General features: G+C 37.9%; 1 protein-coding gene across 1 annotated transcript in view; it reads right to left on the reverse strand.

The window, feature by feature from the left end:
• The window catches only part of MRPL3 (mitochondrial ribosomal protein L3), a 28,932-nt gene extending 12,265 nt beyond the window's left edge, over positions 1-16,667 (reverse strand). The window contains exons 1-6 of the mRNA XM_041407917.1: positions 16,547-16,667; positions 14,613-14,791; positions 13,726-13,817; positions 12,845-12,943; positions 8,824-8,923; positions 6,913-6,973 (exon numbers count right to left, since the gene is read on the reverse strand). Coding sequence (XP_041263851.1) covers positions 6,913-6,973; positions 8,824-8,923; positions 12,845-12,943; positions 13,726-13,817; positions 14,613-14,791; positions 16,547-16,620 — 605 coding nt within the window. The 5' untranslated portion in view covers positions 16,621-16,667. The remainder of the gene's footprint in view (positions 1-6,912; positions 6,974-8,823; positions 8,924-12,844; positions 12,944-13,725; positions 13,818-14,612; positions 14,792-16,546) is intronic.
• Between the last annotated feature and the right edge of the window lie 245 nt (positions 16,668-16,912).

Consider the following 16,912-nt stretch of genomic DNA (forward strand, 5'->3'; position numbering starts at 1 on the left):
GCAGAAGTCTGACCACAGTATTTATGGATGCACTGATTATTAAATTTAACCTGAAATTGTCTCAATTGGCCAAAGCATGGTGCTACTAAGGCCAAGGTTGTGGGTTCCATCCCTGTAAAGGCATTTCACTTAAAAGAGCTGGACCCTCTGATCCTTGTGGGTCCCTTCCAACTTTGAAGATCTTGTGATTCTATGATTTTGCAAGAGAATCCTTTTCCTCTGATTTACAGAAATCCTTTCTCTGCTAACGCACTTCACTTTAAAAATATATATGCACTTTGCATCTAAAATAAAACTGGGTATAAGCATGCACAGAGCATGCTCTGTGCAGGAACGGCACTTGGCTGACTCCCTGCTCAGCACCGCCATGAAAAAGTAGTGAACACACAAACACAGAAAACACCAGCATCAATGAAAAGTAGATTCTTTCCTCTACCCACTTGACTCAATGCTCCTCTAACTGCTGTCCAGGTTGCCTTGAACACTTCAAACCACAGTCAAAAATAGCCATAAAGAAAGACTCTCTAAAGCTACAGAACTGTAAGGGAACATAAGCTGTGCAATCACAGTGTCTTGTCTCCTGGTCTTCCCTGCTCAGAACCTATGGGACAATCCCTGTTAAATCTGGCAAAGAAAAATGTGTAACTGTTTGAATAAAAAAGTTACTTGTTAGAAGCTCCTGGCTATTTTTTGCTCCTTACCTACAGCTAAGGAAAAGCTACAATTTAATTAAAGCAGTGATATCTTCCTTTGATCTGCCAGCTGTCAGCGTTTGTCAACAGCAAGACAAGTCCTTCCAGGCCAGCAGACAGTGGTGAGACATGAAGATATGAAGGGGGTTGGGGCCAAGAGAGGAAGCTGAATGAAGGCACCTGCAGGAGGGAGGACCTGGGTTACCTGGGATCAGGAACGCAAGAGAGGAATCCAAAGGATGCAAGGCTTTTCAACACCACTTTTTGATAGAATCAGCTTATTTTAAAAGTTTGCAATAATAAACAGCAATAGTCGTAAAAACACTTTGAAAAATACACTTTAAGTGAAGCTCAAAACTTGTATTTTTCTGCTTTCATATTGCTAGGGAGTAGTAACTATGAAATACATTAAGAAACTAAGCCATAGGAAACCTCATATCTGTTGTGCCAAAATGCTATCTTTTTCTTTTGAACTACCTATTACTGGCCATGTTTTCCAAGTAGATTACTTCTGGCATCTCAAGCTGGAAGATGGACTTGCAGAAACTAAGCCATAGGAAACCTCACATCTGTTGTGCCAAAATGCTATTTTTTTCTTTTGAACTACCTATTACTGTTTTCCAAGTAGATTACTTCTGGCATCTCAAGCTGGAAGATGGACTTAGCAAAGTCTCCAAAACCAACTGCAAGTGAGTTACAGCTGTGCAGTCAACAGAGCGAGCAGATAAAATTCTCTCTTTAAATGATAGGGCATGATAAATTCTTCAGCTGCAGAAATGCTCTTGCAATTCAAAGAAAACCACACAACCATAGAAAGCTACCATTTCAAAAGTAAACACTACCATCAAATGTCACCAAGAAGAATAAATCTCTGATGTCATGAAACCACTTCAACATTTCATTCAACTTACTTATTTTTTAACATGAACAATTTAGAATACTGTCAGTTGTAAATATGTTTATGTTTATTTAAAACATAAATGTTTTAAATATTATGTTTATTTAAAACATAAATTTTAAATATTATGTTTATTTAAAGCATAAATTCTTCATACATTCATGAGATATATTTTTTAAATAGAGTTTAGTACATCAAATATTATGCGATATCTTCAAAAAAAGGTGATTACATTACAAGATAGAATTGCTAGTGATAAATGATTCATGCAATAAAGAATACTCTGTTGCTTCTTGGTCCTTCTAATTACACATGTATTTTCTGTGAACAAAGACTCAGATTTTACAACACCAAAGTCTTAGGAACTTTCTATAAAGTGTGATCAGACTGAAAAAAGAGTACCCCAGTAAACCTGAAAGTTCTCCTGCATCTGTTGATCTGGAATATGAAAACAAATCTTCAGTCTCTGAAATATTCTGCTTAAAGTCAAGGAAAGATATAACAATACTGAAATTAAGAGCATTTTATACTTTAATTTCTAATTTTTATTTTCAGTTTTATGCATTTTATTTTCATATTTTAATGTTTTTACTATCTGTCAAGGTGCTTTCACCATATTACTTCAATAACGTGTCAGATTAGTTTCATTTTTTATTTGTAAAAATCACTCAATTACTTACAAGAACACTTTACCTTATGACTTTCTGACATTAATTTCCTATTCAATATGACACAGCCATCATGACTGAAATAATTAAATAAGAAGCTATAGCTTCTTTTTATTTTTGAGTTTTTTACCTTAAAAAAGAATAAACTATGTGTAATGTTTTTAAAACACATGTTAAGAAGACAAACAATTACACAGTGTATATTTTATTTGACTTACGTTCTATCCGAAATAAAGATGGAACCAGAATAAGAACAGAATAAGGTTATCTAGACTGAATGTAAAGTTTAAAATAAAGTAAGGAAGTACTAACATCTAGTTTACAATAAAATTTAGAACTGGTCAACTAGGCAGTTAGTAGCTCAGGCAATATACCTCAAGCATTCTCAAGAACAGTGTTTTTACAGCCTAAGTTGATGTGAATAAGATCTGTTTTCAGACAAATGGTGGATGTCTCCACTATGTGAAAAAAATATGAGTACATTTTCTCCATGATCCACAATTTATATGTATTTCTAATGCAAAGACTTTACATTCTTCCAATTGTATGAAATGAAACATGCTTTTGAAACTAATATTTATCTTATATAAACAAGGAAGAAAAATTAAGATGCATGCTGTTCAAGACATATTACAGAGAATCAGAGAAGGGTTTATACAGTGTATTGTACAGTCTTCTTAAACTTTTTATTCTGACAAAAATAATGAATATTATGCAGAATTACATTCTTGTCGATTTCTGAAAAGACACCAGGTGTCAGCTATTAATATCACTCATTTAATTTCAAATTGTTTAACTGCCCTATTTGCCCTCCTTAAAAATTACTACATGTGAATACATTCAGCAAGTATCACTGAAAAAAGAAAAGTAATTATTAAAACTTAACCTAAGCCAGCTGAGATTTTTAAAAAACATTAAGGTCTGTCAAAGGAGGATGTTAATCCACTACTATATATTAACTTAATAGAACAAATTACTAGAATCTACTCAAAAATAATTGAGTTTGCTACAGTATCTGAAATATGATAACCAAGAACCTACACTGAAGTAAAATGTTTGGCATCCTACTTACCCTGTTGTGATATCATGCCAAGACATCTTCTACCTGTTGTCTTGGTTTCAATCAAGGGCTACACATCTTTAATGTTCTAACAGTAACATTAGACACCATATTTGAACACAAAACCCCACATACATGAGACTTATAAAACTAGATTTGAAATGCAGAATGCCCCTGTTCCTCAACAGATGCAATTTAGTGACTCAGTTTACTTGCCTTCACTGAGTGAAGCACTACCTGATTCCCAGAAAGTAATCATAGGGAGCAATGATGATATGAAAAACTAGGACATGCAAGAGTTAAAAGAAAAATAATCTTTCTGCAGAGTTAAAAATAGAGTTTAATTACAGTTGTTCTGGCCTCACCTGCAGGAAAGCGGGTGTTGAGGTCAACAACCTAACTTTGTACAAACCCTCATTTTCCAGATTTGATACAAGTAAAATGCCAGAACGTTATGAGAGAACTTTCATTTAGAAAGCTACAGGAATAAAGCACTCTAATTAAGCAACAACTTACTTACCTAGTAACTCTTCAAATGTAGTTAATTTAAAAGAGCATTACTTTGATGCTGCAGGGGAAAAGTATTCCAACTACTCACTCAAATAACTTTGGGCAAATGGAGAGTTCTGATTCAGGCTCAGATTACACTGTTAATTGAGCAAAGCTTAAATAAAGCAGAAACACTTCAGACTCACCACTTAATTCTAGCCCATTTCCAACAAAACTACTGCTGGCTTTTTCTTGGGACTGACAACATTTCTGATGTTCCTCATCACACTCACAGTAAAGAATTTCTTCCTAATATCTATTCCAAACCTATTCTCAGTTTGAAGCCATTTGTCCTGTCACCACATGCTTTTACAAACAGTCTTTCTCCATCTTACAGGCTCCCTTCGGGTACTGGAAGGCTGCAATTAAGTCACCCTGAAGCCTTCTCTCCTCCAGGCTGAACAATCCCAATTCCCTTAGTCTTTCCTCATAGGGGAGGTGTTCTATCCCTAGAGGGGACCACTGAGCTGGATGCAGTACTCAAGGTGGGGTCACAGAGCTGCAGCCTGTAAGAGAGGTGTTTCCAGATGGTGTTGTGCATTTTAGCTCCAAGCTTAGCAGGGCTAAACTTAAGGGTTGAGCTTTTAAATTACTGAAAATAAGCACTAAGGAAAATATTTCAGCACTACAGAAGACTGACAGTATGCAGACACACTGCTTAGTCCCAGTGCTCTAAAAGCCACTCATACCATGCTGAACAATTATGAGATTTGAAATAAAAACAAAGTACACACATAAATCTTTAACTGAACCCTCTCATTCCTGTAAAAATGTTTTTCTTTACAGAGGTATAAATGAATCAAAACATTTTAAAAGACTTTGAAAAAAACATTTGCAGGGAAGATTAAAAGATGACAGTCATAAAAACCCCCTACATTTTCGTAACCAAATGAAGCAGCTAATCCAAGATTTCTGAAATGAAATTTGAAGTTTGCTTATTTACAAGGAGCATATTTTTTATTTACATCTTGGCAGAAGGAAGTATACAAAAGGATATCTTGTTCATCTGAACAATTAAAAGTTGGTAAAATATTAAAATATCCTTTATATTCCACTGTATTATCTCCTCATTGAGGTGATATTTGCTCTTTCTTTCCATTTTAAAGGACTTATTACAATTAATCATGCTATTACCAACAGCACTGCTATTTTCATCCACATGATTTCTAACACTGTACACTCCAGAGTTTCCTCCAATTAAAGCAAAATTACTGTCAAACTCAAAAACGTAAAGTACATATTCATGTAAATAAATTTCTAAAACCTTTTACTTGACAGCATGTCTTAGGAATTACTGTGTTTCAAGTCCATAATGGTTTGAAACAGAAAGACCCAGGTCCTCCCTCCAAGTCCTTCCCCAGGCTGGATGAGCCTTTGCTGGATTAAATTGTATGGAAAGAACCAAAATAATAGAAGAAACACTGAAATGCAGTAACATAACTTAATTCTTGCCCAGGAGCTAAGGGAACATGATAAATGAATAATTCCAAAGAAGAAGAAACCAGAATGTGAGTGAGGTACAGAAAAAGGTTAAAAATTTTTGATATAGAAAGACTGGAACAATTAGGGAAACACACTGACAGAAAACCCATTTCACCTTTCTCTTTAGTTAAGAACATTTCCTTCACCTTTACAGAAGGATTACAAAAAACATGCTACCAAATCAGCAGTACAAACACACACCTAATTTCTGAAATGGGATCATACAAATATCTAGAGAAAAAACATATTAGAAATACTGAACTGCAATCTAGATGGATTCACTGAACAGGACCAAGAACCCAGTCCATTTTTAGCTTGCTAGTATTTTCAAATACTAAAAGCAAGATACAAATCAATAACCTGCGGCTGTTTACCAATATCTTCTACACTGCTAAAAAAATCCCTTTTCTAGTTCTTGCAAAAGCTCCTGGAAAAGCAAAACTTTTCTGCATTAACAAAGACTGACACTTAATCTCCATTAAATGACTGTATTCCTAATGATCATGTGCTTTGTTTTGCAAACAAGCTATGGTCTCTTACAGGATGCTCACTGAATGCAATTTACAAGCAGAACGGATAATGTGCCAGACCTAAGTATTGTATAAGGAAGTCTCACATGGAAAAAATACAAATTCCAGTCAATTCCTTAAATTGTTTTTCTCAATAGAGTGCTCACAACTGTAGTGAAGTGTAGTTCTATTAGAACTGCATACTCAGCTCTTTTGATATGGCGTTTCGCCATATATACAAAATCCTGTGAACAGCATTGGACATTTACAGGTATTACACCCTACATGTGAGACAACTGCAGCTGGGTTCTATCTCAATTGCAGAGAAAATAAAACATGTAATGGCAAATATTATCTTTGTACTGTGACACTGAAATATGCAGACAGGAGCTCTCTTGGTCAGGGGAAATCACAAATGTACAACAAGAGCCAGGACCAGTCTTTGCCACAAGACACCAGTTTTTCTTTTGAACACCCTCTATTGCTTGAGCTCATTTGGCATTTGCAGTGGTCTGAGAGGAAATTATTCCTCCCACATTAAAGTAAAAGATCTTTAGCCACTGCTGGCAAGGACATGAGCTGGAATGTGAGAGAAAACAAACAAAAAAAGAATTTGACAGCTCTGTTGTACTGCTAAATGTATTCACTATTTTTTTGCTATTCTTTTAGTCCACATATCTCTTCCCATCTCTTCACCAAATTAAAATTAAGCAGTCTTTTGGGGAACCAATACCTTTCAGCATTCATTCTCCATTTTTACATACTAGAGATACTGTATTAAAGTAACTCTTTGCCCATGCATGAGAGACAACACAGGCAGACCTCAGCCCTAATAGTATTAATAGTCTACCTGTCTTGTTCAAAAGCAAGAGTAAGCCTCATCAAGAAACATAATTTGATATTTTTGAGTGAATGGACATCAATTTTCTGTCACTACTGTTGCAATTGTATTTCAGCTTTTGTGAGCCATAGGTTCAAGCCAAATTAGAGGGGAAAAAAATTAGCCAGTCTCTTTGGGAGAGATTTAAGACATGTTAAATCCTCAGGCACCTACGTTTTTGCAGTAACATCCACAAACTGCCCGGGGCGGAAGTGAGCAGCATACAAGGGAGTACCTGCAGAGGAACAGGAGAGATCATGTTCAACTTAGTGCTGAAATTCTCAAACCACTGCCCAGTCATTATCCTCCAGAGTAGGTTACAGTCACAGGAAAGGAAACAGAACTTGTTCTTTACATCTTATTTCTTCTTCTTGATCAACCTCACTGACTGAAATAGATGCTTTGTATTTACTATTTAAGCACACTTAGGATATAAGCCAATTTCAGATTAGCAGGAAGGGTCAAGGCTTTACTCAGATACACTGACCTTCATACACTGACAAAGCCCAAAGTGCCCAATTAGTTAAGACTCATAATATATATGTTTAGCAAGAAAACAGAATACGCTGTACTTAGAATTACTAGCACTTCACAAGGTGAAGAGTTTTTTTTTTTTAAATGAAACCAAAAAACCAAACAAACCACAAGACCCCCCCCCCCACCACTTACTATAAAATATTGGGTTAAAAAAGAAAAATTTTTGCAATAGTTCCTCTATTAAGACACAGTGTTTCCAAACTGAAGTCTGTGGGAAAAGTACAGCTTCCTCCACTGGAGAATTGTCTACATGCTGACCTTTAGCAGAAACAGTGCTACTGTAGGTCAGTGATATCACTCACCTCACTGCAATGACACTAATTCCTTAAGTACTTGCACTACCAAAATATTAACTTCTGATTTGTTTTGTCTTCAATGCTTTTTTTTCATCCAAGTGCAAATATTCTTTCATTAGCAGCTTAAAAAACTCAACAAAGTAAAAGTGATAACTTAGTTCATTCTAAATGAACTTTAATCCGAAGATTCATGTGGCTGCATATTTCAGTTTGCAGTCTGTTATACAGCCATTAAAAAACCAGAAATTTTAATTGCTTCATGTATTTTCAATTGCTTCCATGCTTTCTCAAATCTGTATAAATGTAAACTGAAATTATGTAAACCTCTCATAAGTCTCAAGCATAAAAAATTTCATATTATTTCATGTTATATTTACATAATCCACACATTTGCATAACTGCCAACTGACACAAAATCATGCACATAAAGGATGTTATGTACACATACTGTAAAAGCAGTTCCTCAAAAACTTGCAATTCTGCTTTATCTCAAGCAATTGCTCCCACTTATCAGTCCAGACTTCCTCTGCATGTCAGATTTGATTTTTATCAGTCACTGCACTGTCTAAAATAGGTCTTGCAAAAAGCTCCACTAACAGCAGTGGAGATGCAATACATTAGAATTTCCTACCCTATATAATTCTTCAGAAAATACCTGTAACTGCCAAAAACCACAAAACAAATACAACCTAAATACACTACCTAATAAATCCTCAGAAATGTTAAACTTTTCATTTGATCACCAAACTTCCAAAACTGATTTTAATGAGAATATTTGCTATAAATATGATTTAGTGTGTTTTACTTTGCAAGCTGTCAGAAAAAAGCAGCCTTTGTCCTACTTTTGAATGCAGCAAGAAGAAACAAAACTCAAACTGCTATTTCAGGGTCCTGAGAAACATTACCACAAAATTGTGTCCAGCTCATAGGGATAAACACAGAACTTTCTGTAACTGTATCCATATTTATGCCCAATAAGTGAGTCAAGGTTACAGACATTTACTTCTTAACTCAATGTTCAGAGTAAATTTGGATTGGATTTATTTTCTCATAGGTGGAAACATAGTATCCTGGAAAAAGCAAAAATCCTACATCTCAACTAAAAAGTAAAACCCATCTTCTGATTTTCCCTATGCAAAAAGTTTGCTTGTGCTTAATGACAAAGAATTAAGCACTTGCTATGAAAAACAACACTAAAATACACATCATAACTTGACTATGCACATAATACTCAGTAGCTAAAAAAAATTACCTGGCTTAATTATGGCATCATCTGTTACATTAAATGTTGTAACTTTCTGCTTCCGTGGAACTCCAGCTTCTTTAAAAATTTCATGTGCAGACTCTGGTTTCTGCAACAAAAAGCGGCCATAAAAAAGAAGACATCTTAAAATATCCAAGAATCAACCTAGCACAGAAAACTATTACAGACTGTCAACATCACTCAGAGAAACACATACATCACACTAAAATTTCATCTTCAGGCTTGCATTTTATCTCTACATAAAGTTTATTTAAAAATAAATAAATGTCTGCCTTTTATTTTCTGTCAAGTAGTTACCCTACAGCTACCTAATATAAATGAGAGATATATGAGGATATCAAAAATCAGAAGAGGGAAACTAATCATTTAGAATGTAGATCACAGATGCTACTTTTTTTTCCATGGCTTACAAGAAGTTTTGTAGTAATTTAGAAGTAGGTTCTCTTTTTCAAAGCTTCTGATGACTTAGTTCCACGCCAAACGATAAATGTAATTTGTTTAACTAACAAAACCATAGAAACAAATTCTCGTCTTGCAGAAACTTCTAGAAATGCTTAAATTTCCACAGAAGAGAATTCTGAGTCTCTGGGCAAAAAAAGAAAGATTAATAACAACAAGTTTATGATCCATGTCTTTTTAAGATATAGCAAGTACACTCAGTGTCAAAGCACTGCTGACTTAATAAAGCACGGATTTTGCTTTCAGATGAGTCTGATACATTTTAAAGTACTTAAAATTATTCTCAGCTGTTTTAAGCAAGACATCTCACAGAAAAGCAGACCACTGAGAGAAAACCAAGCAACAGAAACAGTGATGGAGGAAAATTGTGGCCACAGGAAAAAAAAAAAGAGATGCAGTTGATTTTCCTTCAAATGATTTCTGGTAGAAAGCAATTTAAGCATCTAACAATTCTGTCACACTTGGATAATCTCATCTCTGAGGTTTGCTTCTCAAAACTCCTGTGCAGTTCCCACTCTCTCAAAGTTATTTTGTGTATTTTAAGAGCAAGTAATGTAGACAACTTTTAAAATGTTACTTAGTGTATTTGAAAACAGTTTTGAAAATCTGCATGTTGCCCTTTCTTTTGTTTTCAAACATTTGTTGAAAAGTGTTAGAACAGAGGAAGTTTTATGAAGAATGAGGAAGCAAGATGATGAGGATCTCTGATTTAGGAAAAAACCCAGAAATTTTAAGTTTATGAATCTGTCTTTGAGAGTGAAAAATGTTTCTCAAGAGATCTGTTAACTCAAGGTCACAGTACAAAATACTTCAAATACCTTTAAAAAACCAGAATCAACTACATACAAAATCTCTCCTAAGACCACAAATGTCTGAGTGATCAGTGGAGCACCTGTATCAATCTGCCGAATTATATGTGAGAATGAAAAATAAAGATATGGACTTCCTACTAAGTGCCTGTATATCAATCCTTTATTTCTAGCTATGTAAAACTGCTGCCTTAAGCTACAGCAAGGGGAGCCCTATGCTCAGCATGTGTGGCTGGAAAGAGATACCACAGCTGAAGAAGAGTATGGTGAAGTCAAAGGCTAAAATTCACTTGTATCTCAAGAGTCCTACTCTAGGCTGCAGCCTTGCACTGCTCTACTCTAACAGCACCTACTCTTCAAACAGCCAAGTCAAAGATGTATTTTTACAAACAAAACACTTCAGTCTTTACAAACCCTTCCTAAAAAGCAATATTGAAGAGGGCAACACTGAGTGAATTCTCGGATATTCCTTATTTTTAAAAACACCAAAAATATCTTCCACTATTATAGGAAAATGATCAATACATCCTCACATATAGGAAGCATATAAAATATTTTTGACAAAAAAACCCTCTGAGCACTGACAGAATTTACTTTTGAGCATAACTTTGCTTTAAAAAATAATGAAAAATCTGTTCACTTACAACAGAGTGACATACATCAAGCTAAAAAGGAATCTTGCTAAAAATGCAATACCCCTTATCACTTTTAAAGCAATTTGACACTCCAAAGAAACACAGGAAATTCTTTGTTAGAAAAATTACTGAAGGAATCTTCTGATTGAACTCATTAAAAATCAGTAGCTGTGAGGAATCTGAGGAAGACAGATGTTCCTATGAGGAATTAACAAAAGAGAAATTGCTTATGCTAATACAAGACAGTATCATCCAGCTTTCTTTTATATCTCACTTCTGATAATTCTGAAAGAAACACATAAAAAGGCTGACAAACATAGGAAAGCAATGATCCAAACTTGCAGCCAAACCACAGAAATACATCACTTGTTAGTACCTTTAACAAGTAAATCTGCTCAGAATCAGCATGCCAAATTCTTCCTTAGGAATTATCTAGTTTATACAATGATGATGTCAAAAATAACAATACAGAGCTCAGTATAACAATAACAATAATAGTGCACAGTTCAGTTCAGTCTCAGGCAGGGACCTCACCAAAGATTGCTCAAATAATATTTAATTAATTGCTTCATTAAAATGAGTCTAAATTCAATTCAATTTCAATTGAATTGAAATTCAACTCCCAATTTCCCAACTTGGGAAAAGTTATGCCAAAAGAATGTCTTGAACATAACTAACATTACTAAAAAGTCCTTGAGTTGACTTTTTATGTAGTTCTGCTTTGAAGAAATTTTCATAGGAGCTGTTTAAAAAGAAGTTTTCTTCATACCTCCTTACTTCTGGCACACTTTTGCTCAGACAACATACTGGGTTTACTGGTAACATCATCTTAATGAAAAGATCAACTCTAATGGACAAAATACAACTTGAAAACATTATTCCCATGACTCTTGCACGTCTTAGACCAAACTAATAGGAAAGAAAAAACACAGCTGTCATTTTTCCAGGAAACTGTCATACCTGGAAGGTAGAAATGGACTGAAGTGACAGAATAGACATCTGAAGAGTGCAAGCTGTGCTAATCAAACATGGCATAAACCAACCGAACAAATGAATGGTACCTTGAAGTATAAGTCTGTTCAAAATCAGCAGAATATACTAAAAAGTCAACAGATTTATCAAATGAAAAGAAGTCCTTCTTCTCTGATCTCCACTAAAGCAGGAACAAGTACACAGAGTAATTCTGAGGCCCTGGGATAACCATCTGTTTGAAAAATGAAAATCTGTGCCCTCAAAAAGCCACGATCATGAACTGAGATAATCTGCTTAGTAGTCATGAGCCCTGGGATTTTTTTACTTGCCCACATCAGACAAATGAGTGTCAGGATATTGCAAGAATTGAAAGATTATATTTTACAGGAATAATGCATCACAGAAACATCCTTTGAGGGAATGCTTTGTTCCTGCTTGATCTATAACTCATCCTGGGGAATGACAACTCTGCCAGACAACCTCAGCCACTAGAGATATCTGGGAATTCCACATCAAGCAACTGGGATGTCTAAAAAAGTGAGTGGCTTTGATATGGCTGTTGATGAGTTACAATCATGAAGTTATGCTGTTGAATAGGTAAGTCTTAAAGTTACTTACCAGCAGAACTATAGGCAAACTGAACAATGCCAACAGACCTGGGAAAAATTAGAACTATAGCTAAAAAGACAGTACAGAAGAGTAAGCTAGAGCACTAAGTTATAAACAACTGATGGAGCTGAGTAAGTTTACAACAGGCTCCTGAAGTGTGTATCTTGCAGTCCTCATCTCAACTGCATCTCCACAGACATGAAGAACACACATTTCTCCACTGCTAGTGGTCCTTCAAACCCTTTCACCAGCATGGGACACTGCACATCAAAGCAAATTCCTAAACCCACAGCTTTCATAGAGAATTAAGAGGCAAAACTTTCAAAAAGTTCCTCTTCCTATTCTCTTAATGAAGAATTTACACCCGCTTTAGGAAACAGCAAAGGTGAATGTGACAAAAGATCAATTACAAAACATGCTTGTCTGTCAATAAATCTTTCAGAGAAGTCTACTTATGCTACTTTTGTATTATAATCACAGCAGAAACATTTATTCCATCAGTGACACCCAAAGTGCTTCACTTACAGAAAAAGGAGATACATTTTTGCCTCCAACAAGCAGCTTAGCTGTTTTTCCACCTGACTCTTCCTTTGAAACATATCTTAAAACATGGCAATCTTGAACCTAGAGAAAAGAAAGTGTTCATCTGAGCATAAGCAGATGTGTATACATTAAGACAACAAAACACCAAATTCAGTCTTTGTTTTCATAACAGAAGGTACAGCCTACGAGTAAGACAATGTATTATATTTTTACCACTGACATTACTTTTCCAATGAACTGAAGGCTTATTTCAGAAAGAAAACAACTAGTAGAATGCAAACTAATTTCATAAATTCTCTAGAAATTATAATCACCTTTTTCACACAAGATCTGCAAAACCTCTACTACTGTAAACATTCAAAGCACACAGTAAGAGCCCCCATTTTAGACTCCTGCTCCTTTGCCCTGTAAACCTGATGGCTTTCACAGCAGTGGCTCCTCTTGTGGCAGCAGCCAGTCAGGAGAAGGTTTCATCACAAGAGCAGCTGCCAGAGAATATGAAGAAGCAGCTTCAGAGCTACAAAGGCTCAGAAATCAAGGTGAAACTAATCCCAACATGCCTGCAGGTGGAAAAATAAAAGAAGTGAAGTGGGATAGTTAACCCCAGCTTTGCTGCATCACCTAGGTAACACCACTCAAAGCTCTGCAGCATTTGGATAGCTGAGGCAGCAGGGCAGACCACTCCTAGAAAGTATGGATATAAGCAGAATGGGCGTGGTGTACTATACAGGAGTGAAAGAAATCTTCACTTTCTTTCAGGATTTCCTACTCTGTACAAGCAGTGAGTTTCACTTTTCCTTGAAACAGCTGGTTTACAATCTGAATGCAGTATAGGAGATTAAATTCATTATGGTTTATTTCACCTTAAGTAGTGTGACAGCATGTTTTTCTCCTGATTTGGTCCATATTGGCATCATTCCCAGTTTTACTGCAACAACACCAACTCTGATGGAATCTGTAGGTCAAAACAGAACATGGATGCACCTTCACACTTAGTAATTGAAAGAGTTTATCCAATAATCTGCAAAGTCCCACTAATTCTGATCTTTCCTAAGGAGGTGAAGGAGAGAAAACACCACTAAATCCTTGCAGGGAGGCTGGGGGTTTTTAACCCCACCAAAAATTCTACCTGCTTCTGTTGTGTTTGATACAAAATGCAACTACTTTTGGTTAGTTTTTCTTATCCAAAATACAATGCCCATGTATTAGAGCCAAACTAACTATTGAGAAGTTTGCTGTAGGAGGTTCTTCCCACCCCAATCAGTGCAATGGTAACCTGTCAAGTATGCCACACAAACAATGTGACCCTTTTGAAAGCTCAAAAACTTAATTCTGTGTTCCAGTCCACAACAAATTGTAATCACAGACCAGAAGTGGGATGTATTATATTTCACTTTTTCTTCAGAGCCCAGCAATATTAACAAAACCATTTTCAAGTTCATACACTTTATACTCTAAGAAAACTTTTTTGACAAATTCTTAATTTATTATCTTGTTGTACAGCAGTGGGATGGGCCAAGAGATGGACTATAAACTACCTTAAGAACTAAAAGTTCTTTAAAGGTTCTTAACATCTTGTAATATTTTAAATGCTTTCTAAAGAACTGATATATTACATTTACTTATTTACACAGAGATTTATTGAGTGATTTACGTGAAAGCCAAATAGAGAATACTTCACAAGACACAATCCTGATGTTACTGAATAATTTCAGCATACAGAGATAATTCAGAAAAGATACTTTCTCACCTGGTGTCCACTTATTCAGCGGCCATGGCTCATCTTTCAGAGGGCACAGCTTGCTGGCTGTCTGAGCTTTGTACTCCTCTGCAGTTATCTTCTTGAGGAACTCCACATTCTCTTCAGAAAGATGCTCGTGCCACCATGTTGAACTGTTGACGTGTCTGACTACAAAGCCCAGCTGATCCCTTTCCAGAGGTGGGAAAAAGTTTTGAGTGTCATAGCAACACAAAAAGTGTCTCATAACATGTATATTGCATCTAATTTATAGAACACCTAATTATCTGTCATTTGAGTAAGTATTTTGAATTATACCAAAGGGGAGCAAGCAACAACAAAGCAACCAACCACTCATTTTAAGACAAAAAACCCCAGCTAGATCCATGAAGAAAGAGATAACTGTAGGTACTGTTTACCTTAACTTTAGCAAGACTTAAAACAATCTCTTGTGACATCCTTCTATCCAAGATGGGATGTTATAGCATGGATGGGTGGGCTATCAGCTGAGCAAAAACCTGGCTGGATCATCAGCTGAAGGAGTCACAGCTGATGGTTTGGACTCTACTAGAAGGCAAGTTACAAGCAGAGTTCTCCAAGAGTCTGTTCAGGAACTTGCCCTGTTCAATACCTTTTTTAGGAGCCTCTGAGAGGGGATGAGTGCACTGTTTTTAAATTTTAAGGGAGCAGTGGATGATACCCAAGGGTGTCTCTCTGCTAGCCAGAGGGACAAGCCAACAAGGAACCCAGTGAAATCCACAAAGCAGAAATGCACAGTGCCATTCACAAGTGGCATGGAATAATTAGTGAGAAATCTACTGACAAGACCGAGGCAGGCCATGTCAATGAGGTGCACGCTAGGAGAGTGAGAGAAGTGCTAAAAACTGAAAAGGGCGATTCAGATTTGCCCTAAGGAAAAAAATGTTCAGCCTGAAGACAATCAGTGGCACTGGGGTCTAGAGGGACTGCGCAGATTCAGTCCTTAGAGGCTTTCAAGACCCAAAACCACAAAGCCCTGAGCTAGCTGGTCTGACCTCAGGGCTGGTCACACTGTCAGAAAGAACTTAGACCTCAGCTTAGAATTTGGCTCCTCAGCTCCCTTCCAGCCCCAACAACTCTCTGACTCTACAAACACTGCTGAACACCTCAGTGTCCTGCCATAAATGTTATGAGGGCTGAAAAAGGACTGAATGCTCCCCAGTCCTCTGCAATGTCAACAAAGCAGTATTTGACAGCACAGGCACTGAATGCACGTGGCCAGCGGGCCAAGGTGACCCAAACCACGGCAGGTCAAGTCGCTCGCTATGCTGCAAAGACACTTGGGAGGCGAACACGCCTGTCCTGCCGTAACTGCCCCGCAGGCTGGGGCTATTTCTAAGGCTGGAATGGCCCAGCAGTAAGCCCTGGCAGCACGAACAAAGCTTCCAGGCGCTGCCAGCAGCCGCACGCAGAGACGGCGCCCAGGGCCGGGGAGCGGCCGCCGAGGGAACGGGGCAGCCCAGGTGCCCCTCACCTGCCAGCACCTGAGCGGAACCCACAGGAAAGACGAGGCAAATCTACTTACAAGAGCCTGTAGTGACAGGACAAGGGGAAGTGGGTTCAAACTGAAAGACAGTAGGCTTAGACTAGATACAAGGAATAAATTCTTTGCCGCGAGGGTGGTGAGGCACTGAACTGCTGTGAATGTCCCATCAATGGCAGCGTTCAAGGCCACGTTGGATGCAGCTCTGAGCAACCTGGTCTAGCTGAAGGCGTCCCTTCCCACAGCATAGGGGTGCAACTTGATTATCTTCAAGGCTCCCCTCCAACCCAGGCCATTCTACGATTCTACGACCTCAGGGCTGCAACAGGGGCCGACCCACGCTCTGCTCCCCGCTGTTCCTGCCGCTTCTTCTTTCCCTCCCGTCCCTCGGAGCAGCCCCTTCCCCTCCCAGCTGTACCGCTACCTGTGTCCGGGAGCCGGCGCCGCCGCCGCCCAGAGACGCCCGCCGAGCCGGGCCAGCCGCCCCCAGCCCGCCATGCCGCCACCCCGGCGGAGCCGCCGCCGCCTTCCGGCCCCGCCGCGTCCGCCGCTGGAAACCTTCCGTGCTGCCCCGGACACCGAGTTCCGCCCCGCGGGCGGAGAGCTCAAGAGTGACAAAAAAACTCCCGAATCACCCCAAAGTCGTGGGCTACAGCACCCGTGGCCGATGGAGCTATTCTGACTCGGGGGGAATACCTCACCCAAGGGCGAGGACGTGCAGAAATAGCCACGAGCCCCTTTCCTCCCTCAGCCGTTCCATTCCTGCCGTCGCTCCTGTGCCTGCATTCCA

Source organism: Onychostruthus taczanowskii, unplaced genomic scaffold (genome assembly GCF_017590055.1).
Source record: "Onychostruthus taczanowskii isolate IOZ18803 unplaced genomic scaffold, ASM1759005v1 scaffold28, whole genome shotgun sequence".
NCBI lineage: Eukaryota > Metazoa > Chordata > Aves > Passeriformes > Passeridae > Onychostruthus > Onychostruthus taczanowskii.